The sequence below is a fragment of the Heloderma suspectum genome, chromosome 1 (assembly GCF_057233095.1).
Source record: "Heloderma suspectum isolate Gila_16-S chromosome 1, 16-S_ref, whole genome shotgun sequence".
NCBI classification, from domain to species: domain Eukaryota; kingdom Metazoa; phylum Chordata; class Lepidosauria; order Squamata; family Helodermatidae; genus Heloderma; species Heloderma suspectum.
Genome location: NC_139458.1, coordinates 44,039,544 through 44,065,432, shown reverse-complemented (window position 1 = coordinate 44,065,432; position 25,889 = coordinate 44,039,544). Strand labels below are relative to the sequence as shown.

General features: G+C 41.3%; 1 protein-coding gene across 10 annotated transcripts in view; it reads right to left on the bottom strand.

Moving 5' to 3' along the window:
* CEP128 (centrosomal protein 128) overlaps positions 1 to 25,889 on the bottom strand; it is a 270,101-nt gene that overhangs the window by 43,981 nt on the left and 200,231 nt on the right. For 9 of the 10 annotated variants that reach the window (XM_084841323.1, XM_084841327.1, XM_084841325.1 and 6 more), the window contains one exon: positions 11,088 to 11,111. In XM_084841323.1, coding sequence (XP_084697449.1) covers positions 11,088 to 11,111 — 24 coding nt within the window. Of the gene's footprint in view, positions 1 to 116; positions 505 to 11,087; positions 11,112 to 25,889 lie in introns of those variants that run through there. The other variant, XM_084841329.1, reaches the window with a different exon arrangement.

Below are 25,889 nucleotides of genomic sequence, written 5' to 3'. Positions count from 1 at the left end.
AGATTGCAGTATCATAACCAATACTCCTGCCAGTAGAATTTGGTATGTGGATTGAGTCAAGCTATCATTCTGTCAGCCTTAAGTGATGTCAAGTAAACAAAATAAACACCACCTTTAGAAAATATCCCTTTTATTGAGGACTAAACCACCAGGAATTTTACAATAAACATTTGTTGGCACTGGAATTCAAGAAAGAAAAGAATTGCACACCAAAATAACTGAACTTTCAGTCTAGACTCCAGATGTCTTTGGATGGGAGAAAACATATTTTAATAATATTGAAAGAATGCTTCCTTCTCCGTGAGCAAATGAATGGTTTACCCCATTTCACATTTGTTAATCTGGCCCTGCCAGGCCCAAGGAACCACTGGTTTCTTCTAGAGCAACCATGATGGGCTAAAATGGATGACAGCAGTGGAAAAGTCCAGGCTCTGTGCAACCTCTGAGGAAGACAAAGAAGCTGCTTGTGGGTCAAAGTGTCTTTTTGTTGAAGCAACCTGGTACCTGTTGATAACAAGAATACTTTGATAAGGAGGCTGAGGAACATCCTTGGCACAGGGCAAGGATGGACAGAAGGTAGATCTCCAGATGTCTTGGACTTCAACTCCCAGAAGCCCCTGCCAGCATGGTCAATGATCAGGAATGTTGGGAATTGAAATAAAAAACCACTGGAGATCTACTTTCTCCCCATGCCTTGCAGAGTTGATGGTGAATCCTCAACACCCTTGGAGAAGATAGAATGTGCTTACAAAGCAATGGAAAGACAATGAAGGAGGCACTGAAGACATTTTTCTAGGAAGATTTTCGGGACACATGAAGGTGGAAGTATCTATTTCCACGCCTAGCTCCAAAGTGATGTCATGATCTGGTCACATCTCTGATCAATATAAAATGGATGTCTAGATGACTGGAAGAGAGACTGTAGCTCAATGGTAAAGCACATGCTTTGCATGCAAAAAGTCCCAGGTTCAATCCCCAGTATCTCCAGATAGGAACAGGAATGAATCCTGGATCTTTATTTGTAGATGTAGGGGCCTGGAACATTATTTTATTGCTATTCAGATTGCATTATTAGTTGCTTTATTTATTTGTTTGACTTCTACACCATCTTCCTACCAAAAATGGCATTCAAGGTGGCATTCAGACTGCTGTTATTCTTTTATTCACACTGCAGTGCCTTGTTTATTACATTGTACTGCCCTAATGGATTTTCCTTTATGTTCTTATGTAACAATTTCAATTCACACTACTATTTCTTTATTTTTCATTGTATATCAATAAACTGTTTAATTCCTTTCAGTTACAATCCTGAATCTGAGCAATTCTGAACCCAGATAAACAGCATTCAAAATCACACCAATTGTCAAGGGTAATTTGGTGGCACTGGCTGTACCTTGTACCATCGTGGGAGGGGGGAAAGTGAGTGAACCAACTAACCCAGTCCCTCTTTCTTGATCCTCACTGCTGCTACCAAGTGGATATCTTCATTTCTGGCTGACTCCACTCAACAGCCATTTAAATTCCAGAGCTTAATTACTGGGCCCTGCCCCAACCAACATTCTGTACAGATTAGTGAGATAGGGCACTCAGGTGAGGGGTGAAAAAGGAAGCCTTGGACAAGTTATTCCAAAACAAATTTTGCTTTTACTTTAAGATTTTGGAGGGCAATAAGTTAACCAGCTATTTTAGAACAGTTTGAACAGCTAACCATAAGTTTACATAAAATGAAACAGAGATAAATATATCAAGCTAAACCTACTCTAGACCATTTCCCCAGCCCTGCCAATATGTATCAATAAACTAGCTTCCAGCTTTCTCGGTTCACCTTCTCAGTCTGGATCCACTACAGGGCTCCAGGCCAGCCTCTTTCTGCAGTAGCGCTCTCTCTCTCTCTTCTTCCCTTTTACAGTTCCCAACTGTACTTCTTCTTGTCTCTCTGTACTATATTTTCCAGCTTTATTTATATACATTATTTTCAGTCCCCCTCCCAAACATTTGGCCAATCAGAAGGAAAGTAAAGTCCTGGTTTAAAGATATAAGTTTCTATTGCCAAATTCCTGGGCTAAACTTTTGACCCCCTTGTGAGCTCATTTCTCCCCTTAAATGGTAGATTCCTAGGCTGAACTTTTAACCACCCTGGGGATTTCTGACCATCCCCACCTGCCAGTCAGAACAGCTTCTAAAACAAATAGTAACCATTTTACAACCCCACAAAACCCAGCACAAAATTGCTGAACATTTCCTTCCTTCACAGGTAAATACAGTAATTGTTTATATGGAAAAGTATATTCCACAGTAGAAATGCCTGCAGAAGTGGAAGCAAAAGTAACGCTAGGTTTAGCTGTCAGCCCACAATGGATAATTAACAAGTGCTCATTGGACCATTATGAAACATCTGTTTAAGCAAACCATACTGTCTGTTAACCCAACCAACTGCCTGTTGCAGTCAAATGAAATATGATTGGATAACCGTATTTAGTCCTGTAAGATATGGCTCACTTGAGCGACTGGTCTTTCTGAAACTCAGGCAAGGCTTTAGGAAAGTTATTATATCACAGAATGCCGGAGAAGAAAAAATTATTTATGTAATAAGGACAACAACACAAAATAAGCCCTGGTCAGATTTTTTTTCCATTCATGAGAAATTTTCCATGAATGTTGTAGCAATTTCCCTAGGAGTTATAAAGCTTCATTGGCAATTTACCATTTTGTAGTCTTAATAGTATTTTATTAAAAACTCAAAAGGAGTGTGAAAAAATTATATTAAAATTATATAAAATTACATAACAGGCACTTAGAAAGCAGGAAGGAAGGATAATTTATCAACATTTTTATGTAAAAGAAGTGGCATGATTTGTCAAAAGGCTACACATTAGGATACTGCAGATCTAGAAGTCTTAATTAGATACTATTCACCAGATGCAGCTGGACAGATTACTTACAAAGTTCATGAAAAGGGCTGTTATCATCTAATAAAAACTGTGCATTTGTATTTCAGTGCTAAATATTTCACCCTACAGATTTAACACATGTAATACAGTGGGTGCAGGGGGCAAAATCTAAACACTAAAAACATTTTATTAGTTTACTTTAGAACCAATATGTTTAAATGTCTGTGTGTGGGTTGGTTTCTTAAAATACCATGCAAAGCACAACTTATGAATGGCCTTGTGCATAGCTCAGTGGCATCTTCAAATCCTACATATGCAAATCTGAATTAATTGTAACAAGGAACACAGTATTCTTACAGAAAGCTGTAAGGATTGGATACAGATCATCCCCTTCTTTAAAAACAACAACCAACTGTGTACAGTATGTATGTCATACCCAAAAAACCCTCTGTCACCAGAGGATACCATGTGTGTGTGTTCCACAACACCAGCCTTAGACTGAGAAATGGCGGATAGCATCTACAAAAATATGCCCTTTACAACAAACACCTTACTCCGATTCTCACTCTGCCTGGAGGGAAACTGTGTCAATTAAAGACTTACTTTGTAGAACGTGCTTACGCTATCTTTGCAATATGAAAGGGCAGGGTTCTACCTGGACAACTGCATATCTGAAAGCAGTTACAGCAAGATCATAAAGATAAGCAGCTTGACAATTTTATTTATTTATTTATTGCATTTATACCCCACCTTTCTCCCTCTTGCAAGGAACTCAAGGCAGCTTACATTATCCTCCTCCTCTCTATTTTATCCTCACAACAATAACCCTGTAAGGTGGGTTGGGCTGAGAGTCTGTGACCTGGCCCAAAGTCACCCAGTGAGCTTCCATGGCCGAGTGGAGACTAGAACCCGGTTCTCCCAGCTCCTAGTCCAACACTCTTGCCACTACACCACACTGGCTCTCACAACACCACACTGGCTCTCACAAAATGACTACTTAACAGTATGCAAATCCTATGCTAACATTCTGGCCTCCAAACATTGAGAAATTCCATAAAGTTTAAGTCTTCTGCAGACACAGCAGTCTGCCAAGTCCTCTATTCTCTGTCTCCCACCTGTCTTACTCCCGACTACAGCTCCATTCAGGCATTCAAAATGCCACTAAAGTAAACATGTGAGGAGGGGGAATGTGCCAGCCCTGCCTCTGTCACTATTTCCGTCACCCTCTACATGTGGATGGTGGCTGTCTGAATGGGGAGAGCCTCCTCTGTCCGCTAAGACTCTCCACATGATTTCAAACACTGATTTTGCATTTCCTCTCCATGTGCATTTGCTTTACCAGTATTCTGAATACCTGAAGAATAGGTTTCTTATCTTCTGATCATCCTGTTTAATCCAAATCAGAAATTTTAGCTATTTTGGCTAGGCTGTCAGCTCTGGAGCTCAGAGTCTGAGCATGTCTTTAGTAAGTAAGCAAGCATATTTTTAATGACTTACAAAATATAGAACAGAGAGGGCCCCATCATAAGATAAATTTAGGCTGTAATCTTAAATATACCTTCTAGATAATAAGCCCCACAGAACTCAATGGGATCCACATCTGGATAAAAAAACTTAAGATTGCACTGTTAGTGGCTGATTTTATTACAGGTGAATGAAGAAAATAATAGAGTGTAATTTTCCACATTAATTTACTAAGGAGTCAGGACTGGATAAATGCATTTAAAACCGAGTGTGAAATCCAAACCGCACTCCTCCGACAAGATTTTCATTTTTGTAAGTCACTTTGAAAGATTCGTTTTTCAAAAAGCAACTTAGTAAGTAAATAATAATTGAAGGAAAATGTGCTATGAATTGCAAAAAAGATGAGGATTTTATTCAGATTCTAACATGAAAATGCAAGTGTCCCCTCCCATAGGAGGGTAACCTCATATTAAAGATCTCCCTTAAAGGTCCTGCTTTCCATGCTTACTTCATCGTTACTTCATTGCTTGGCCTTTTCAGTGGTGGCACCAACAATGTTGAAGTTAAGACTGTGCTGTTCTGATTGTTTTTTGCTTTTTGTATGATGGAAATACAAGTTGGAAATTTAGCTGCTGTTCAATATCTTGCTGCTGTTTTGATGTATTAGCTATATTTTAAAGTTGTCTTATTTTCAAATATTTTGCACCAGATTTTAATTTAATTTGCTGTCTTGTGGATTGTTCTAAAACAAAAGGTGGGACATAACAGCTTAAATAAACACACACACAAGTGTTGTCCGAACATTACAACAATTGCAATTGTAGGGTAATTATTCTTACCCTATATTTACTTTTAAAAATAGGATTGAGAAATAGATGGCAGTAGCAACTTATAGGCAGAGGGAGGATATATACCCCTCCTGAATAACAAAACATGTAACATCACATTCTCATGTTTTAGTTTGTCCAATACAGAATTCTAGAGCTAAAATGGATTTTCTGTAATCCTTCATTCACATCTGTGAGATGTAGAAATTGATCAATTAATTCCATATGCATGCTTGGCCTCAGCTTACATGGCCACAGAGGGATGTACAAACAGCATACAGCAATCCTCTTGACTACTGGATATTGTGGTATGGGCATGGCTACAGATGTGTAGAGAGGCACACTCACTGGCTTCTCTGTGGTTTAATTCAGAGTTTTAAATCTTCAAGTGATGTTTTGTGGTTTTAACCTTGAAATCATTCTTAAAGTTTTTAATTAAATGTCTTAGAAGTTTTACAACAAGCGTTTTCAGTATTCACACAGTCAAATAAACATGCTTTATCTCACCAACTCCTTGACAGAACATGATAAATTGTGTCATCTTAGATGCAACAAACTCCAGAGCCAACCAGTTGTAACACATATAAGCCCTATTCAGGCATTCTCAAACTGAGTAAAGTAAATGTGTGAGGAGGGGAAGCGTGCTAGTCCTGCTGCCTCCCATCACCATTTTCAGCAGCCTCTACACAAGCAGGGTAGCTTTCTGAAGGGGAGAAGCTCCTCTTTCTGTGGAGGCTCTCCACACAAATTTGAAACCCTGGAAATCATGGTTCAAAATTGCTTGGAGAGTCTCTATGGAAAGAGGAGCCCCCCCCCTTCAGAAAGTCACCATTCACATGTAGAGGGCAACAAGAATGGAGACAGAAGGGGCAGGGCTAGTGCACTCCACCTCCTCAAACATTTACTTTATTCATGCAAGAACGCCTGAATAGGGCTATACTACAGCTACTATCCCCTTCATGGATCACTGCCTTGTTGCGGCGAAGGGGCTTGCGTAACTCAGTGAAGCCATAAACTATGCTGTGCAGGGCCACCCAAGACGGACAGGTCATGGCGGAGAGTTCTGATAAAATGTGGTCCACTGGAGAAGGAAATGGCAACCCACTCCAGTATTCCTGCCAAGAAAACCCCATGGAACGTAGCACAAGGCTAAAAGATATGACGTCGGAAGATGAGCCCCTCAGGTCGGAAGGTGTCCAATATACTACTGGGGAAGAGCAGAGGGAATTTCCAAGTAGTGCCAGAAAGAGTGAAGCAGCTGGGCCAAAGTCGAAAGGACACTCAGCTGTGGATGTGTCTGGTGGTGAAAAGAAAATCCGATGCTGTAAAGAACAACATTGTTTAGGAACCTGGAATGTCAGATCAATGAATCAAGGTAAACTGGAGGTGGTCAAACATGAGATGGCAAGATGGAACATCGACATCTTGGGAATCAGCGAACTAAAATGGACAAGCATGGGCGAATTTAATTCAGGTGACCATATCTACTACTGTGGGCAAGAATCCCTTAGAAGAAATGGAGTAGCACTCATAGTCAACAAAAGGGTGGGAAAAGCAGTACTGGGGTACAATCTCAAAAACAATAGAATGATCTCAGTACGAATCCAAGGCAAACCATTCAACATCACAGTAATTCAAGTCTATGCCCCAACCACTGATGCCGAAGAAGCTGAGATTGATCGGTTCTATGAAGACCTACAACACCTTCTAGAACTAACACCGAAATTAGAGGTCCTCTTCATCATAGGGGTTTGGAATGCTAAAGTAGGAAGTCAAGAAATCACCGGGATAACAGGCAAGCAAGGCCTTGGTGTACAAAATGAAGCAGGACAAAGGCTAATAGAGTTTTGCCAAGAGAACACGCTGATCATAGCAAACACTCTTTTCCAACAGCACAAGAGGCGACTCTGCACATGGACATCACCAGATGGTCAATATCGAAATCAGATTGATTATGTCCTTTGCAGCCAAAGATGGAGAAGCTCTATACAGTCAGTAAAAACAAGACCTGGAGCTGACTGTGGCTCAGATCATGAGCTTCTTGTTGCAAAATTTCGGCTTAAATTGAAGAACATAGGGAAAACCACTAAACCGTTCAGCTATGGCCGAAATTATATCCCTTATGAATATACCATGGAGGTGAGGAATAGATTTAAGGGATTAGACCTGATAGACAGAGTGCCTGAGGAACTATGGACGGAGGTCCGTAACATTGTTCAGGAGGCAGCAACGAAATCCATCCCCAAGAAAAAGAAATGCAAGAAAGCAAAGTGGCTGTCTGATGAGGCTTTACAAGTCACTGAGGAAAGAAGGGAAGCGAAAAGCAAGGGAGAAAGGGGAAAATATATCCAACTGAATGCAGAGTTCCAGAGAATAGCAAGGAGAGACAAGAAGGCCTTCTTAAATGAACAATGCAAAGAAATCGAGGAAAACAACAGAATGGGAATGACTAGAGATCTCTTCAAGAAAATCGGAGATCTCAAGGGAATGTTTTGTGCAAAGATGGGCAGGATAAAGGAAAAAGAAGGCAGGGACCTCACAGAAGCAGATGAGATTAAGAAGAGGTGGAAAGAATACATAGAAGAACTATACAGGAAAGATCTTAATGTCCCTGGTAGCCATGCCAGTGCGGTCACCGAACTTGAGCCGGACACCCTCGAGAGTGAAGTCAAGTGGGCCTTAGGAGGCATTAGTAACAACAAAGCTAGAGGAGATGACAGTATTCCAGCTGAGCTATTTAAAATCCTAAAAGATGATGCTGTTAAAGTGCTGCACTCAATATGCCAACAAATTTGGAACACTCAACAGTGGCCACAAGACTGGAAAAGGTCAGTTTACATTCCAATTCCAAAGAAGGGCAACGCCAAAGGGTGTTCAAACTACCATACAATTGCGCTCATTTCACATGCCAGCAAGGTGATGCTCAAAATCCTACAAGCTAGGCTTCAGCAGCATGCGAACCAAGAACTACCGGAAGTACAAGCTGGGTTTCAAAGAGGCAGAGGAACTAGAGATCAAATTGCCAACTTTCGCTGGATCATGGAGAAAGCAAGAGAATTCCAGAAAAACGTCTATTTCTGCTTCATTGACTACGCTAAAGACTTTGATTGTGTGGATCACAACAAACTGTGGCAAATTCTGAAAGAGATGGGAGTACCAGACCACCTTACCTGTCTCCTGAGAAACCTGTATGAGGGTCAAGAAGCAACAGTAAGAACCAGACATGGAACAACCAATTGGTTCAAAATTGGGAAAGGAGTACGACAAGGCTGCATATTGTCGCCCTGCTTATTTAACTTATATGCAGAGTACATCATGAGAAACGCTGGGTTGGATGAATCACAGGTCGGAATTAAGATTGCTGGGAGAATTATCAACAACTTCAGATACGCAGATGATACCAACCTAATGGCAGAAAGTGAAGAGGATCTAAAGAGCCTGTTGTTGAGGGTGAAAGTGGAGAGTGCAAAAGCTGGTTTGAAACTCAACATTAAAAAAACTAAGATCATGGCATCTGGCCCCATCACTTCCTGGCATATGGAAGGGGAAGAAATGGAAGCAGTGACAGATTTTACTTTCTTGGGCTCCAAGATCACCGCAGACGGTGACTGTAACCATGAAATTAATAGACGCTTGCTCCTTGGGAGGAAAGCGATGGCAAACCTAGACAGCATAGTGAGAAGCAGAGACATCACCTTACCGACAAGGGTCCGCATAATCAAAGCTATGGTTTTCCCAGTAGCAACGTATGGCTGTGAGAGCTGGACTATAAGGAAGGCTGAGCGCTGAAGAATTGATGCTTTCGAACTGTGGTGCTGGAGAAGACTCTTACGAGTCCCCTGGACTGCAAGGAGGTCAGATCAGTCAATCCTAAAGGAAATCAACCCTGACTGCTCATTGGAAGGACAGATACTGAGGCTAAAGCTGAAATATTTTGGCCACCTAACGCAAAGAGAAAACTCTCTGGAAAAGACCCTGATGCTGGGAAAGACTGAAGGCAAAAGGAGAAGGGGACGGCAGAGGATGAGATGGCTAGTTAGCATCACTGATGCAATGATTATGGACTTGAGCATGCTCCAGGAGAGAGCGCAGGACAGGAAGGCCTGGCGTGCTATGGTCCATGGGGTCACGAAGAGTCGGACACGACTGAATGACTGAACAACAACAACAGCTACTATAGAACCAGACATTTAAGACTTCTGTGAATAACCATACAGATAACTGGACAGGCAACAAAAATGAAGAAAAATGTATCTTTAGAATAAATATGTTGTTGTCTGCCTTGAGTCATTGGGAAAGGTAAGATTAACATATCCAGGGCTTCTCTCTGTAGGAGAAATAGCACCTGTTATTACAAAGCATTCAGAAAAGTGTCAATTGTTCCGGTATTACATGAATTCACGAAGACCAGGCAGCAATACAGATGCAGGCATTTATATACAGAAAGCAATATAGATGTAGACATCCACATGCTACGAAGGGTGGATTCAGACATGCAAAAAAACTGCCCACAGAGGATGCATGAGTAATGGCCTTTGGTATGCGTCAGAAGAATCACCCCTGTGAGTAGTTAACTTTTCTTGCATTTCTGGTATAACATGTGCTATGGGAACCTGTGTGGAGAATTGGGTGAAATTTGACATTTGACATTTTGACAAAGGAATGTCAAATTCCAACAAATTTTTAAACATTTTCTCTAGTTTTCTTCCATGGAACCTGGGGTTCATATATATCTGCAAGTTTCAAATGCATTTGTGGGTACATAAAAAGTTATACTTGTAAATTTATATCTACTGATGCATGCATTCATCTCTATATTTACAGCAGAGATTGCTCAAAGTGGGTGCACTTCTTGGACAAGTGAGTCTAACACCACATGTATGCCTGACCCTTACCTATCTTGGCTTCAGCATGATTGGTGATATGGAATTGGATTTCAGAGGTAGTCAATGCCTCCCTGAGAGAGAGGACAAGAGAAAGCACTTCCCACCATTCAGAAGGAGGTTGTGGTGAGCCCTAATTAAATAAACCTATCCTTGACTCTGGCAATATTAATAACCATTGACCCATATCCAGTCTTTCATATCTCAGGTAGTTGTTCAAGCACATGGGTGCACCTCAGCTCTAGGTTTTTCTAAAAGAAACTGATTATTTGGATCCATTCCAGTCCAGCTTACTAGTCTGCATGCAAGAAACACGCCAACAATTCTAACCCATAAATAGAAATATTTATGCCCAATTTAACTCTAACATCATGGACACACAATGAGTACGCGCGCACAAACACACACAGGCTCCTCCTCCTCCAGGGTTATTGGAGCAATACCAGATTCGTCCCCTGGATGGAAATGCATAGCAGGTTGTTGACAAAGTCAACACTTGTCAACACTTGTTGACAAAGTCGTGTCTGCAAGAACTCCATGGTGCTGGAGGAAAAGATGTACAGTGCTGGTGTAAAATTCCATGGCTAAGTCCTAAGTTTATCAACTTTTGTTTATTTTGACTTTCCTGTCCATACAACTATAATTAGTGGAATGACTTCAGCTTCCCTATGGAAATGTTATTTAATTTCTGGTAATACTAAAACTTAGGCGCACCTGTCATTTTCAAACAAATTTGAAGTTTTGTCTAATTTACACTTCCAGTTGACCTTTAAAATATGGTCGACTTTACCAACACATTTCCATATTAAGTGACCTCATGTGGATGTTCTGTGCCTTTTTACATATTATTTGGTTTATCGTAGCCAACTGGCAAACAAGAACCTCTTAGAAGTTGATTCATAGTTTGGAAAATTACTTTTAAATATACCAGACTCATTCTCTTAAAAAAATACTGTATAAAATCTGGTGCAAGAATTGCAATAAATTTGAAATAAAGAGATACACACACACAAAACACTTACTGTTTCCAGTGCTGTTATCCGCTCCTGCAAATAAAGAAAATATTATGAAATATATACATAAACACACACCTGTGGAATACTTCATATTGGAAATGTAATAAATAAATAAATTATACAAGTCTTACTACAAGTGATGGCCATACAGGATTGCCCTTTATGTGGTATATCAAACTCAGTGTTATTTTTATTTTGGCTAGTAATTAAAATATTCCAGTCTACTGCTATGTGAACAAGCATGGAAGCACATTGGGCTTGTGTGCTCCCCAACCCTCCTTGAGCTGAACCATAGGGAGCAGATCAGAAGCATCTCCTTCCTGGTTTAAACTAATTACAGTTTGTCTTTACCATGCTCTTCAAATCTAGCTTGTTTCAATAAGTTTATCGTACAACAAAACTGTAGGTTGCTTAAATGAAGGTTTATTAAAACAAGCCAGGCTCAGAAACCATGGTTTGATCTTGGTTTGTTTCAATAAACTAAAGTTTAAATTAACCTCGTGGGACATAATGATAAACTGTGGTTAGTTTACAGCCAAAAGCAGATACTTCTCAGTGCCTCCTCACAGCTATGCCAGAGGAAGAATGGAGCCCGGGTTTGCTTACTCATCCAGGCTTGTCTGTGTATCACTAAAGTTTTAGTGACTAAACCATGGTTATGCTAACAGCCTGGGTGAATTAGCCAGCCTGGGCTCCCCTCTCCTGGCATGGCTGTGAGGAGATCAGAAGCATTTCTAGAGACTCTGAAGACCCACCAGTTTTTGCTGGCCTTCCCGTAAGTCTAGGCATGGTTTTTATTGGTAAGTTTTGTTTTCACTGATTTTAATTGGTAATTGGTGTTTGGACCTGTGAAAATGTGGTTGTCTTTTAATGTTTTAAGATTTTTACAATTTTAATATTGATGATTTAATTACATTTTTAACTTTTGTACAGTTGTATTTATATTTCTATTCATAGGTTTTAATTGTAGAAGTTCTAACGTTGTAAGGCTGCCTTGAGTCCCAGTATTGGGAAAAAGGCGGGATATAAATAAATATAACAACAACAACAACAACAACAACGGTGGCTTGCTGCCTTGACCCTAGTTGAGATCCCAAATATTTAGTGAATATGTGGTCAAGCTAAGTCATGTCTCTGGAGGTTATGTATAGAGAGTTACAAGTAATACTTGCGTATCACTTTGCAAGCAGAGGTTAGAGAGATAGGTAAACTACATTATCATGGTTAGGGATGTATGGGAAATTTGCCCCATCAAGGTTGTTGTGGTTTTAACAGATTTACCCAATGTGTACCTCTTGGACCTGAATGTAAACCCAAACACAATTTGGGATGGGAAATCTATACATCCCAGAGCTTGCAATTAATTCTGAACAAAAAATGAATTTGACAACTTACACACATTTGAAAAATGAGCAAAGAACAATGCATACATTTCCAAAATGCATATGAACTTGCTTTAGTCAATGGGTGCATGCATCCCAAAATGAGTATGTTTAAAAATGCGCACAAAAACGCATACATTAATGCATACATTATGGAAAATGTGCACAAATGTCCATATAGTTTTTTTAATTGCAAGCTTGTGTGGAAATGGGACAGAATGAGCTTGACTTAAAAAAAAAGAAAAAAAGACCATCTTGTTGAGATCGAGATTGACAGGTCTGACCATCCCTACTCACGGTTTGCTCAGTGTACAGTTAATGCAGAACAGAGTTTGCAAACCCATTTTAAACAATTGGCTTCACACCCTGGCTTGGCCTATCCTTAACCATACTTTAGGAAATTAGATGCAACACTTAATCATGGCTAAGAAAAACAAACCATGATAAAGCATTGTCTGCACTTGGCCACAGAATGACTGCTGTTTATAAATAATGAAGTAGGAGGTATGCCTGCCAAAGGCACAAATTCCTTTGCTTCTAAAAAAGGAAGGAAAGTCCCTGTTTGTCCTATACTGGTAAGACTGGTATAGTTATAAAGAAAATAACCACAACAAATGCTCTTAAATATTGTTGTTTTGCCATTTATTCTTAAATAATCCAACAGCAGGCCTTTGACCCTTGCTATGCATTGCTCCCTTTGCATCTGAAATCTTGTCTTCCCCACTCCCATGCACACATATAATGTACACATTTAAACTGGTGGCCTCATGCACTGTGTACCTGTCCACGTCATTTCATTATTTTTAGGCTTGCTACCATTCCATTCACTCATTTCATTCTGTGAAGAAAGGATGGCATTTCCAATCCATTTTCCTCTTATCAGTCATCATTTTTATACCGTTACACAAGCTTCTGCTATAGCTATAGTACATTCATTTAGAGAACCAGGCCTGTGCTCATTCTACTCTGGAGATGGGAATCACCACAAAAAACAGGAGAAGAAGCTGGGAACACTCCTTCCCACTTCACTTTAATTTATGGAAATCCTATGACATTATTGGTATCTATGTGGCAGCAAGAGTCGTCATGTGACCAAAGACAAAGAGGAACCGTTGGCAGCACATTTGGTGTGAATTAGGTTCAGGTGCTTTGGAATTCAATGTGGTATATCATCCAATTTGATGGTTTTTCAAAAGAGAACATACAGAACAGTCCATGCATTTGGAAGGAAAGAAAGATCTGTGTGGTTAATGGTTCTGAAGAACAGCAGGTCTTAACTTTGGATTGAAAATCTATCGAGACAGAACAGCTGATGTTCACAAATGACATATGTATATATGTAGGCTTTATCATGGGACAGGATACATCACTGTATTATTCTTCTCAATCAGGAAGTTATATAAAAAGGCTGAAAACATTAAAAATATATTTTTCAATATATTTCACAAAATATTAAGGTTTTCTCAAACAGGAAAACTAAATAAGGCAAAAGATATTTAGGGAGCACTCCTATGGCCGCTAGTCAGCGGCTAGACGGCCATAGGATACAATGATTTCGGGGAACTGACCCCCCCCCCCATGCTGCCTTGCAGGCAGCTTGGAACGACCCCGCACTCCACACTCGGAAGAGGAACACGGAGTGGCCAAAACACTGGGGGGTGTTCCAGGGTGGGGAAGGCAGAAATGCAGGTAAGACACATTCAATGTGTCCTCTGGCAGCCGCTTCCCCCACTCCGCCTTCCCATGGCTAGACAGCCGCAAATGCAGGGCAGGAGAAGCGCGGCGGGAACAATCCTCTCCATGCTTCTCCTGCCTTGCATTGGATAGGTGGTCAACTCCGAGTTCAGAGGCGTCTGCCTATCCCGGTAGGATTGCTCCCTTAGGGACACAACAAGTCATTATCATATCTCCTTAATTGGTAAAGACGTGGAAATATTTAGGTAGTTCTGTCAACTAATAGGTGTGATTACTGACATCGGAATGTGAATTAAAGTTTTCTTAGAATCCATGTCCCCAGTCCCTTGATAAACTAGAACTATTTATTAAACAAAGATGAAAAAGTTAGAAAGAAAAATTCTGCACCTAATATTAGCAACTTAAGTCTACTGTGGGTTCACCTTCCTTTCACAGGATGCTTGGGCAGGAAGTGTTAAAGTTAGCAATGCTTCATATTGCAAAGAGAACAGGTGGGTAGATTTACACACTACTCTTTGGTCATGAATGCCCATCCTACAGAGTAGGCAACCATGGAATTTGTCAAGTGGGTTGGTATCTGTTTATATGCAACTCAATATGGTATAGTAATCCAGCCACTGAGTCACATACACTTTTTAGAATGATTTCAGACCTTCTCATTTAGGGCAGAAGGATGAAGTTAAATAGGTTACTTTCCCGATTATGCACTAATGTATATTTTAGCTGGTTTAATATACAGAGGTTAACCAAGCATTTCCTTTTGGGCAGGAAAGGACATAAAATTATGAGTTAAAGGAAGTAAAATTATGGAAGGAAACATCATGATTCTCAATGGAAGAGCACTTTGTCTTTGTACGTGGGAGGCTCAGTGTTAAAAAAGGGTAGGGGAGTCCTGTGGTAGCTTAAAGATGAACAGATTTACTGTGTTATATCTGTTAGTCTTTAAAGCACCACAAAACCATGTTGTTGCAACACACTAACACAACTACCTCTCTGGAATTAGTTCTCATCATATGCATATTTCGGGTCTGTAGACTTATTGCTGCCTCTTACATTTCATGAATTTTGGGCCTCATTGTTTTCAGTTTTTCTCTCAGTAACGACGTATGTATATGTCCACCAATGGAGGATCACCCTTAATACATCTGACAAAATAGGTTCTAATCCATAAAGGCCTATGCATGGTGAAAACATATAACTGCTATATATGAATATAGTCTATATTCCAATAGATTCCACTTTGTGATCTACATAGAAAAGTGAATTGGCTCAAGATAGGATTATGAGGGAACAAAAGCCAGCCTGCTCATGTGCCAGAAAGCTTTAAAATGAGAACCAATAACCAATCCAAAGAAAAGTTCAGGGAAAGGATAGATTGGAACCAGACGTCAGACTAAGAAGGAGAGACGGTCAAAAATCATCAAGGCATGGCTTAAACATTTGGAGCCAAACTCATGAAAATTGCAGAAGCAACATCAGCACCTACACAATGGCGAGGTTAGAAGATCAAGCCACAGAAGCCATATACAGGTATTCCCAAGAACATATGAGGGCTATATCTGGGGACAGGGATGGGGCTGTACATACTAGCCCCACCCCAAAATTCCTGAGTGTGTCAGGCTCTGCCCCTTGATTCCCAAACAGTAGTAGTTACTTTTATGGAGAAGTGTTCAGAAATAATTGCCTTATGTATTATAATGTACTAAAAGAGCGGGAGCACATATACACCTCGCTGCTCATGAGGCAGAGTATGAATGCAGATTCTACTCACATTCAATTGAATGAAAGTAGAGCCTTCCATTCATACCTCCCTGCTCTATGCAGAGAAGCTGGGGAATGAAGGGTCGGGGCTTGGCGCACACAGGGACGTTGGGGCAGGAACAGTGTGCACAGCCCCATCTCTGTTCCCACACTTAGCCCTCATGCATCCTTCGGAAAGCCTGTACAGGGCTAAAGTGTTTTCATGTGAACAGAGACAAACAATAATAGATACTTTTATGCGGATGTATTCAGAAATAATGGCCTTATTTACTATAATTCAACACATAAAAGAGCAGGAGCACATACACACACAAAGGGACAAAGGAGGCTAAGCGTAAGCCTCTATGTCCAAATAATGTGGAGAAAATGCCAGCCCAGATAAAGGTTAATTAGCTTGCTTCAAATGACCAGCAGCACAACTGTGAAGACACAAGTTAGAAGCAGTACACATATTTCCTTCATGCTAAGAAAGGTGTTTTCTTTACTACAGAGACAACCTCTGGACACTATGGTACTGAGGGGCAGGTAATGCCAAACAAATTATGATTGTGCATTTCTGGGATCAACCAAATCAAAGACCTCCATGTTACTGGGTTTTTAAATATGTTCTATGATATTTCTAGGCAAAATCCTGGCTGCTTCCTTAGGTTTGGACACGGGGAAACCTAACAGTTACCAATTTACCTTATCTGATGTTCATAAAGATAAGCATTTAATCTACGTGTAACCTTATATGGCATCAATAGATGTATGCTTGCCAATGCTGTTTGTCAATAATTGTATTGTATCTTTATTATCTGATTTTAATTATAATTTCAGCTTCCTATTATGTTTGGTCATGTTTGACTGTTGCGATCTAATTATGAGATTGCATCAATAACCAACTGGTTGAACAATACACTTAAATTTGACAGTGTACATATGATAAGGAGAGGCAAGGACTCCTACATACAAGCACAGTAGGATCTCAGAGCCAGAAAGCATGACCTGGTGAGTTTGCTGGGCATCTTTCAAAGCTTGGACACTTTCTGCCTCCATTTGTGAGTTTCCGTGCTCCATCACTTAGCATCACTTATTTGGTGATGCAAGATGCAATACGGATGCCAGGTTCTCACTCGCCTGTACCCAAGCTGAATTTAAGTTAAAGCCCAACAGGCCTTTCTAAAGATAGGGAGTTTAAAAATAATTACATCTGATATGTTTTCTTTTTGCGCGATGTGGTTTGGGTATGGTGAGTATATATGGCAGTTTCCCCCATTGTGAATATAGAAAATAACTTCCTAGTGTTTTGTCTGCATTGGTTGGCCTGAGATGGTTGGAGAGATGGAAAAGCTCAGGACATGGTCCTCCTATAGAAACAAACCCTGCATATGTCTGTCACTTGCCTCATTACTGTAGAGAGAAGAGAATAGCTAGGAGAGACAGATATTGTTACACATTCCCCACGCTTCTCTGAGGAGTAAAAGGTCCAGGACAATGCTGCAGGTTTTTCTTGAGTTCAGAGAGTGAGACAGCAACCACAGTGGGAGCAAGCAGACTTCTAAAGCATGAAGGACAACTGCTGATACTGCATCAAAGAGCAAGTGCAGCCCAAGAATAGTTCAACTCCAACCAGCTGCTACTAAAGATCACAGTAGACTCTGTCCACATTCAAACTGCAAGCTAATTTCTTTTCTTCCATGGAGGATCACAGGATGGTCTCAGACCCTATCCCACAGGAAGATCATCAATTCAGGAAAAGTCGCCTAACAATTCATTGAGGAAGTATCTGCTACTCGCCCCTGTTAGCGAGCAACCAGCATATCAAAGGATGGTCAACTCTTCCTTGGCATTCCAGGACAGCATTCTCATTACAATATCACGTCAAACCTCATCATTAGGAGCACAAGGCTACATCACTATTTGGTGTTTAAAATGGCAAGAAATTGGGATGACTGCACACATCTGCAGTTAGGAAACAAGAATCCTTATCTGCAGAGCAACGTCAATTGTGGCTTATTAGCATGCATACATAGAGCCACTAGCATGCATACAGCTGCTGTACACATGGGTTTCATAAAAATGCCTCCATGGAAGACACTGTTATGTAGTGCAGGCTTGCATGACATGCGACCCATCAAGCCCACCAGTCATATCTCATGGCCTGCTAGATACCCAAGAACCCCCTTACTTCTGCAGTCTCAGACAAGCAACACTAATAGGTGGTTTATGGAGCCCCTACTAGGTCACCAAACATAGTTTGTGGGCTGTGCTAGTTCAGTAGGCCTTGCTGTGGGTCTTTCTGCTGTCAGAAGTACATGGAGAATGAAGGCATGAAGAACAGGGCCTCTTCTGCTGAGCATTAAGATTCTGGAACTGAATTCTGAGAGAAGCTCCCCTTACTCACTTTTCAAAGGGCAGCCAAAGCTTACAAGGCACAATACAGCCTAACTGCCAATGTCACATCACTTTCAATATACCTACTCACTTATTTTTTCAATGCATATTTGCTGTTTGAAATAGACTCTGCTTGCTGATGTTTTAAATGATGATCATGGAGTTTTGATCAATTTGAGATTAATTTTTAACTTTATAACAATTGTTTGAGTCAGTTATATGTTTCTGCTCATTATTGTGGTTTGCCACTTTGAGTAGGATATAAAAGTTTTAAACAAAGAAGTAAATTGTAAAATGGGCCCTAGTTGAAGCCAAATTTCAAGATTTATGGACTAGTCTCAGTTTTGTCTCATACCTGAAAGAGGAAAGATGGTGCCCAGATTTCATGGACTGGGGGAGTGATAAAGGAAGCAAGAAACTACTGTGTGCTTTAATACTGTATCTTCCTATGCAAGAATACTAGTGAATTGAAGAAACAGTTCAAGAATTTCCAATTACTGCATAATGAAACCTTAATAAGAATGGTTGTTTTATCAAGTGAAAAATAGAACCAATTAGCAGGTTAGGAAGGCTAGAATGTCAGTTGCCACCAATGTTGTTGGCGAATTCATTTAATCTCCAATGCGCTCATAATATTGTGTCAAACAAAGTATTTGAAGCACATCCATTTTTTAAAATTTGACCCATTCATTAAAAAAAATGCAATCCAATAAATGCAGTGGGAAAGGAAAAGGGGTTAGAGAGCAATCCTATGGTCCTGGGGGAGTATCCCAGGGACCATACGATTCTTCGGAGTTGCCCCTTCGAGGCTGTAGTCACTGCTATGACCTCAGAAGGGGGATTCCAGTCTCCAATCCCTCCCCCCTCCCTCTTGCAGCTGCCATGGAAAGGACTGTGCCTGATGCTTCTTAAGGTGGCAAATGTGGCCTCGGAGAGGTCAGAAAGGAGGCGTGCTGATGGGCAGGAAGGGGACAGGATATGAAAAATCCTATGGCCTCTCCAGCCCCAGTCCTGCCAGTGGACCTTCTCTAAGACGGACTCAGAGAAAAAACACAGAAGATGGAGAGACAAAAATTGCCTAAGTCGCATTCCATCCCTCCCCCAGGTTACCATTTTTCTTTAACTCAATATTAACATTCCAGGGGTACTGACTGAGTATGCTCAATCCTCATTGGGATATTTGGAGGCTTTTTGGCCCATTAGGTTTTATTTTTTCCTTGGCGACTGTTCTCCCAAGCATGCTGGTACCTCTCCTCTTGTTTTTCAGTGACCCTGTTCTGGCTCTAAACCTGTCGGCACTCACCACCTAAATAAGCTATCAAAGGAAGTGATAATTTTACAAATAGGGTGGTGTCTGCAGCTGCACCCCTAAGCACCCTTACTAGGGAGTACGCTCCATTGAACTCAATAGGACCTAATTCTGAGTAAACATGCTTTGGATGGCACTATAGGAAATATTTAACATGCTGCTCTTCATAAGGAATGGAAAGACCACATGAAAACAGTGTACAAAAAAGCGAGTGTTTGGTTTTCCAATTGCTTGCAGCATATGAAGGAAGAATTGATGAGAATATGGGATATAGGTGTGCACAGACTTTCTGTTTTCTAATGCTTCATCAGGAGGAAGGAAGAAAATAGGCTTCTCCTCCATTCACATTATAGAGCAAAACTGCTGAGTGGGGCAGCCCACTGTGAACATGTTACACCTTTGCTCAGAGAACTGCACCGGTTCTCAATATATTACCAGGCTAGGTTCAAGGTGATGTTATTGACATATAAGGCCCTAAAAGACTTGGGACCAGACTACCTGAGAGAACATGTTCTCCCATATCAACCTGCCCACTCACTGAGATCTGCAGATCAAGGCCTCCTGGTTGTTCTGTTGCCAGCACAGTTTCATCTGATGGCAGCTATAAGGAGGGCCTTTTCTGTTGTGGTGCTCAACCTTTGGAATACTCTCCACCATGCAGTGCAACAGGAACCATCCTCAATGGTGATTTCAACAGGCGCTGAAACACATGTGCTTACCCAGGCATTTGCTGGCCTTCATACTTAGCTTAGTAGATTTTTGTTTTTATCTTTGTATTTTATTTTAATTGTTGTTTTAATGACTACTGTACACCTCCCTGTGATCTGATAATGAAAGGTGATACATAAATATTTTAAATAATAAAATACTACACACAGTATAGCAAAATACTACAGCCTGAAGAAAAACTACAGTATACAATCAAGAGTGCATAGTATTCAGATAAAGGTGATAATTTGCTGCCTTACGAATTTATCAACTGTGTTCTGTAGTACCAAAAAGTAAAAATATTCAGTCAAAACCTAGAATTGCATGACAACATCCTAAGAAATAAAGAAATAAATATTCTGCGTTTAATACACTAAGGGTGCAATCCTATGCATGTTTAGACAGACATGGGGAATGGCTGGGGAATGCTGGGAGTTGTAGGCCTTTTCTCTGTCTAAACATGCATAGGATTGTGCCCTAAGGGTGCAAAGTCCTATAACTCCCAACATTCCCCAGCCAGCATTTTTTCTGTCTAAGGATGGATAGGATTACACCCTAAATGCTTTAAATAAATAAAGACAGCTGTCTCCAAATGAATCAAGACAATACCATACACCATCTTTTATTACTTCATCTTCCTCCCCACCTTCATGGGCTGGCTGGGGAATGCTGGGAGTTGTAGGACTCTTTTCTGTCTAAACATGCATAGGATTGTGCCATTACACTGCTTGGTTCATTTTTTGCATTTGTCAGGAACTTGTTTGTTCTTCACATCGCATAGCAGAAAGGCTGATCACATGCAGGAGTGAAGAAAGCCATCTAGCCACAGCTGCTGGCCAGAGGAGCAAAAGCTATCAGGGGTTGTGTCCCCTCTTTCTCAGCAAAACGGTCAACCTCTCTCTAGTATCTGCAAGGGAGGTCTGGATACTTTAGGTTTTTTTATGAAGTATTTGCGCAAACCTATAAAACTCAAAGTTCTTGGGAAGTGGTGGGACAGAAATCTGTACAAATGAACAAACACCTCAGATCTATAGATTGGCGGCATAACAATTTCTGGTGACATCTCAACACCATCAGCGTTGCATGATATTCTCTGCATAGAGTCTTGATGCTGTTCAATTTCTTCACTTTCCCTGCAACTGGAATTACTTCAAAATTCAATCTCTGTAGTCTCAGCTTCACAATAAGTATTCAACAGCTCTTGGAGTGAAGTAGAAACATTTGTTGTCTTGTAAATTATTTTACAAGGACAAAATCGTTTTCCAAATGGGAAACACTTCAATGTCAAGAAGAAATATCAAGATATTGCAAAATAGCTATTGTAACACATTGTCCGATTTTTAAATAAAGCACACCATTTACTGGCGCCTTCTTGGATCACACCCTTACAGTGGAATGAACCAAAATCAAGAGACTAAAAAGTACTGGTTGCATGGGGTGGGGGACAAGAATGGAGAGTCTGACTTGAATTTGGAGGACTTAAGTTCAAGCTGTACTTTGCTATGGGCTTTGTAATGATGTTGGGTAAGTTGTCATCTCAAATTGTACATACTGTGTATCCACAGCAAAGAGCAAGAAGAGACCAATTGATATACACTGCTTTGCTTTTCAAAGCCTTAAAATTGCACCTTGTTGGGCACTGGACAGCACAAAATGTGGCTCTTTAAAACAGCTAATTGGTTGTCTAGTAGTAAAAAAAAGCCATGTCCCTCTTTTGATGCAAAAAGCAAGCAGAGCAAGGTCTGTGGGATCAAGAAGGGAGCTAAAGCTCCCTCTGCTGGCCTCTTTGTGTACTATCTCAGAAAACATCAATAGCATATGAGGGGGAACACATTGCTTAAAAAAAAAAACTTGTTAAAAAAACGAGCACAAAGAAATAAATCCAGATTTCTTTGCCTTTGATAAACACCAACAACTATATTATGCAACATGTTCACATTGCCATGTCTCAATATAAACATTCTAGACTAGACATAACACAACCATTCTTCCTTTTCCAAAGCTGGCACATGCCTGAACTTTCTGGAGCAAATGTTATCATCACTAATATCCCGCCAATTTTTTCCCCCCTGTAGTCCTGAATGCTTTATATGTAATATTTCTGCGAACAGCACAAATATGTTTTTTCGAGATACATGGTCTAAAGCCCAGTTCATATATATGCTTTTGTGGCACGGATGCCGCTTGAGAGCACAGGTGAAGTGTCAGCAGCTCTGCACGACACGCCATTTGTGTAAAGCAGCTGCCCACAGGGTTGCAGCAGTTTCAACCACACCATCACAGACTCCTGAAGAAGAGAGGCTCCACTGGTGTGGCTAAAGTCACTGCAACCACGTGGGAAGCTGCTTCACGTAAATGGCAGTCTACACAGATCAGCCCCAGGTGGCTGGATTTTTTTTCTAGCTACCCTGCTTCAGGGTGAATGCATGAATCAGGCCCGAAGTCTGCCCAAATTAATACAAACTAGAGAACTCAGATCAAGGTGTGACTGACCTGTTCAGATTTGGCTTCTGCTCCCACCCCAGCATTGTGTCTTTCATCTTGCAGCCTCCTTGGCTCCCTGACCTTCTACCCGCCAGTATCTAAAGCTCCCCAACTGGTCTGCTCCTTCTCTGCTAACAACACACAGGCCCTCCTGTCCTTAGACTTTTATGAAGCTCTTTATATATGTTTAAAGCTTTCTAATCCTACCATTCAGCCCCAAAGGCTCTCATGGCAGTTTACATAACATCAATAAGCTTGCCTTCAGCTTGCATTTCTCTCTGGCTCAACTCTTACATTTTCATCCCATTTCTTCCCCTTCTACTTCTCTTTTCCTCAGATCACTGCTTATTCAAAGCACTGCTTGTTCTGTGCTTTCCTTCCTTCACCTGCCTTGAGGTAGCCCTTCATGCATAACTAGGCCTTCAGGTTCCCAGGCCTAATCCAACCTACCTACCCAGCAGATCTGATAACAGCACACAGCTTCACTGCAGCTGAGTTCTTTTTCCAAACCCCTCTTAGACATTGCACAGTTTGTCAGTTCTGTTGCTGTCGAGACTTTGCCCCACTTGTTAGAATATTCCTGAACAGTCCATGACATCACAGCAACTTAGTCAATGGCTAGGAACTAGCTGTATGTGTGTGTGAGACAGACAGACAGACAGACCAGTTTTTACTCTATATTATGTAAGGCCGCTACAAAATATAATCCTTAAAGCAGTGCTTGGGGACTATGGATAACAACAAGCTGACCTGTGCACAAATGCCATCCCCCCTCACCTCTCCCCCTCCCTGGTTGCTACTGTGGTAGCCGCAGAGGTGGGAGAGGAAGAAGCCCCTTAGGCCAGCCCTCCCCAACCTCATGCCCTCCAGATAAGACCATAAGAACAGCCATCAGGATCAAGCCAAGGGTCCATCTAATCCAGCATTATTTTCATGCAGTGGCTAACCAGCTGCCTACAGGAAACCCACAAGAGGACATGAGTGCAACAGCACCCTCCATGCTAGCTGGGACTGATGGGAGTTGAAGTCCAAAGGATCTTGGAGGACACCAGGTTGGGGAAAGCTGCCGTAGGCATACAGCATGAGTAGTTGTGACGCTAGTACTAATTACCTAGTGTGAGATACAAATTTGTCCATCTTGTAATAGCTGGACAATAAAAATTGATGAAATTTTGACAGACCAACTGAATACTACTTGGACAATTGAATTGTTTTTAACAATCACAAAACTTCAAGCAAAGCAAAACATCCTGCACCATTATTACAAAAGGGGGCGGGGGAGATTTTTGGAAAACAGATTACCTTTTTCAAAATGCTCACAGAGAAACCTTACACGTATAGAGCTGATTCCAAATCAAGCGAAGGGAAGTTTGCCTATCACTACATATGAGCATTGTGGGGGTATGAATGTACTGCAGGGTTAGGCAACCTTTTTGGGTTGTGGGAACATTTGGCAATTTGAGAACCTCCTGAGCACCACTGGCTACCACTGAAGGTGTGGCAAAAGATAAGTAGCCTGCCCAAAAGAATTAGTATAAGGCAGAGGTGGGGTCTGAGCCCTAACACACCAAACTACTCCTTTGAACCCACAGTTTTCAGCACCAACAGCAACCTCCTTCACAGCAAATGTGTTAATTTTTTTTAAGTGGGAGGGGTAGTGCTGTGACTCCCTGGGAGGATTCCTCATTAGAGGAAGAGCTTGAACCTTTGGATCCAGAAATTCCCAGGGAACAGTTTGCCTCAGAGGACCTTGGCACTACCCAAGATGGTCCTCACCCCTCTGAAGACCCTTCAGATCTACCTCCTCGAAAGGCAGAGAGGTCAGCTTCTGAGGCAGAGGGGGGATACCGAGTGACCCCCAAGGGTGTCGGTGCCTCAAGAGGCAAGCCAGTAGGGCTCCTTTGAGAAGAAGTGTTTGATTACAAACAAGAACTCCTCAAGAGGAAAGGATTCCTCAGGATCAAGGCCTTCCTCCTGGGGAGATTTGCCAGAGAGCCTGTGATGAACTACAGCTAGCCCTGGGTGGGGCTCAGGAAGCTCTGGCTATATAGCCTTCAATTTCAGCCTAGCCATTAGGTATAGCGCTAGTATCTTGTTTTGTGACTGAACCTCTGTGCCACTGTGTATTGGCCCCAAGAGTGTAACCAAGTCACCTGTAGTGTTAGAGGGGCCTAGAGATCCATAATGCCTTGCTTAAGTTCATTAAGGGTGCAATTTCCTTGTTAGTAAGCATCTGATCATATGAAGATGAGTCAAGGGCCGATAACAGCTGCCGCAGCGCATTCCTTACTAATGAGTAGAGGGCCTTATCAGGCCGTGCCTGGGAAGTGAAGCTATGTATTTATGCTGAGCTGCAGGTGGCTGTGCTGAGAACCAAGCCCGGCTAGTCTATGCTGGGAATGAATGCTAGATGGCACTTGCTGCTGTCATGCTGCCTCGCTGCTAACATGTATGGTATAAAACCCATGTTACCCCATGGCTCTGGGTTCAGACAAGCTGTCTGATCCAACCATTGGGTATGCCTGTGTGCTGTAAGATACTCAATAAATTATATCCTTGTAAGTAAACCTGGATCTGATTTATCATTATCTTGGCACTTCTAACCTAAGAGTTCAAAGCCCATTGCAGGGGCGATACACACTGGCTCTTGGACTCCTGCTTGACTCTGCTTCTTGTATTGTATCTGACTGCTTCTCTGTGTTTGTCTTTGGCTGTGCCTGAGATCTCTTTTCTGGAAACAACCTACTTGCCTGGTAATACTCTGCTTTGACCATTTGCCTGCTTAACTGACTTGCCTATTGGACTCATCCCTATATTTGCCTAGCATAGAGACTTACCCAGCCATAGCAAGTGGGGCATCTTGGTGGGCACCAAGAAAGGTGTCTGGGGGTGTAGTAGAACCTGTGGGCACCACATAGCCTATCCCTGATGAACTGGATAGTAGAAGTGCAGTGATGGTGAAAATGCAGGGGGAGTGAATGCCATAGTTCCTGTATAGCTAGCACCAGATCTAGCCTTCCCATTGTTTTAAAATGATAATCAAAGACTTGAAGAATTAAAATGACACATACCCTATAAAAATTATCTTACTGA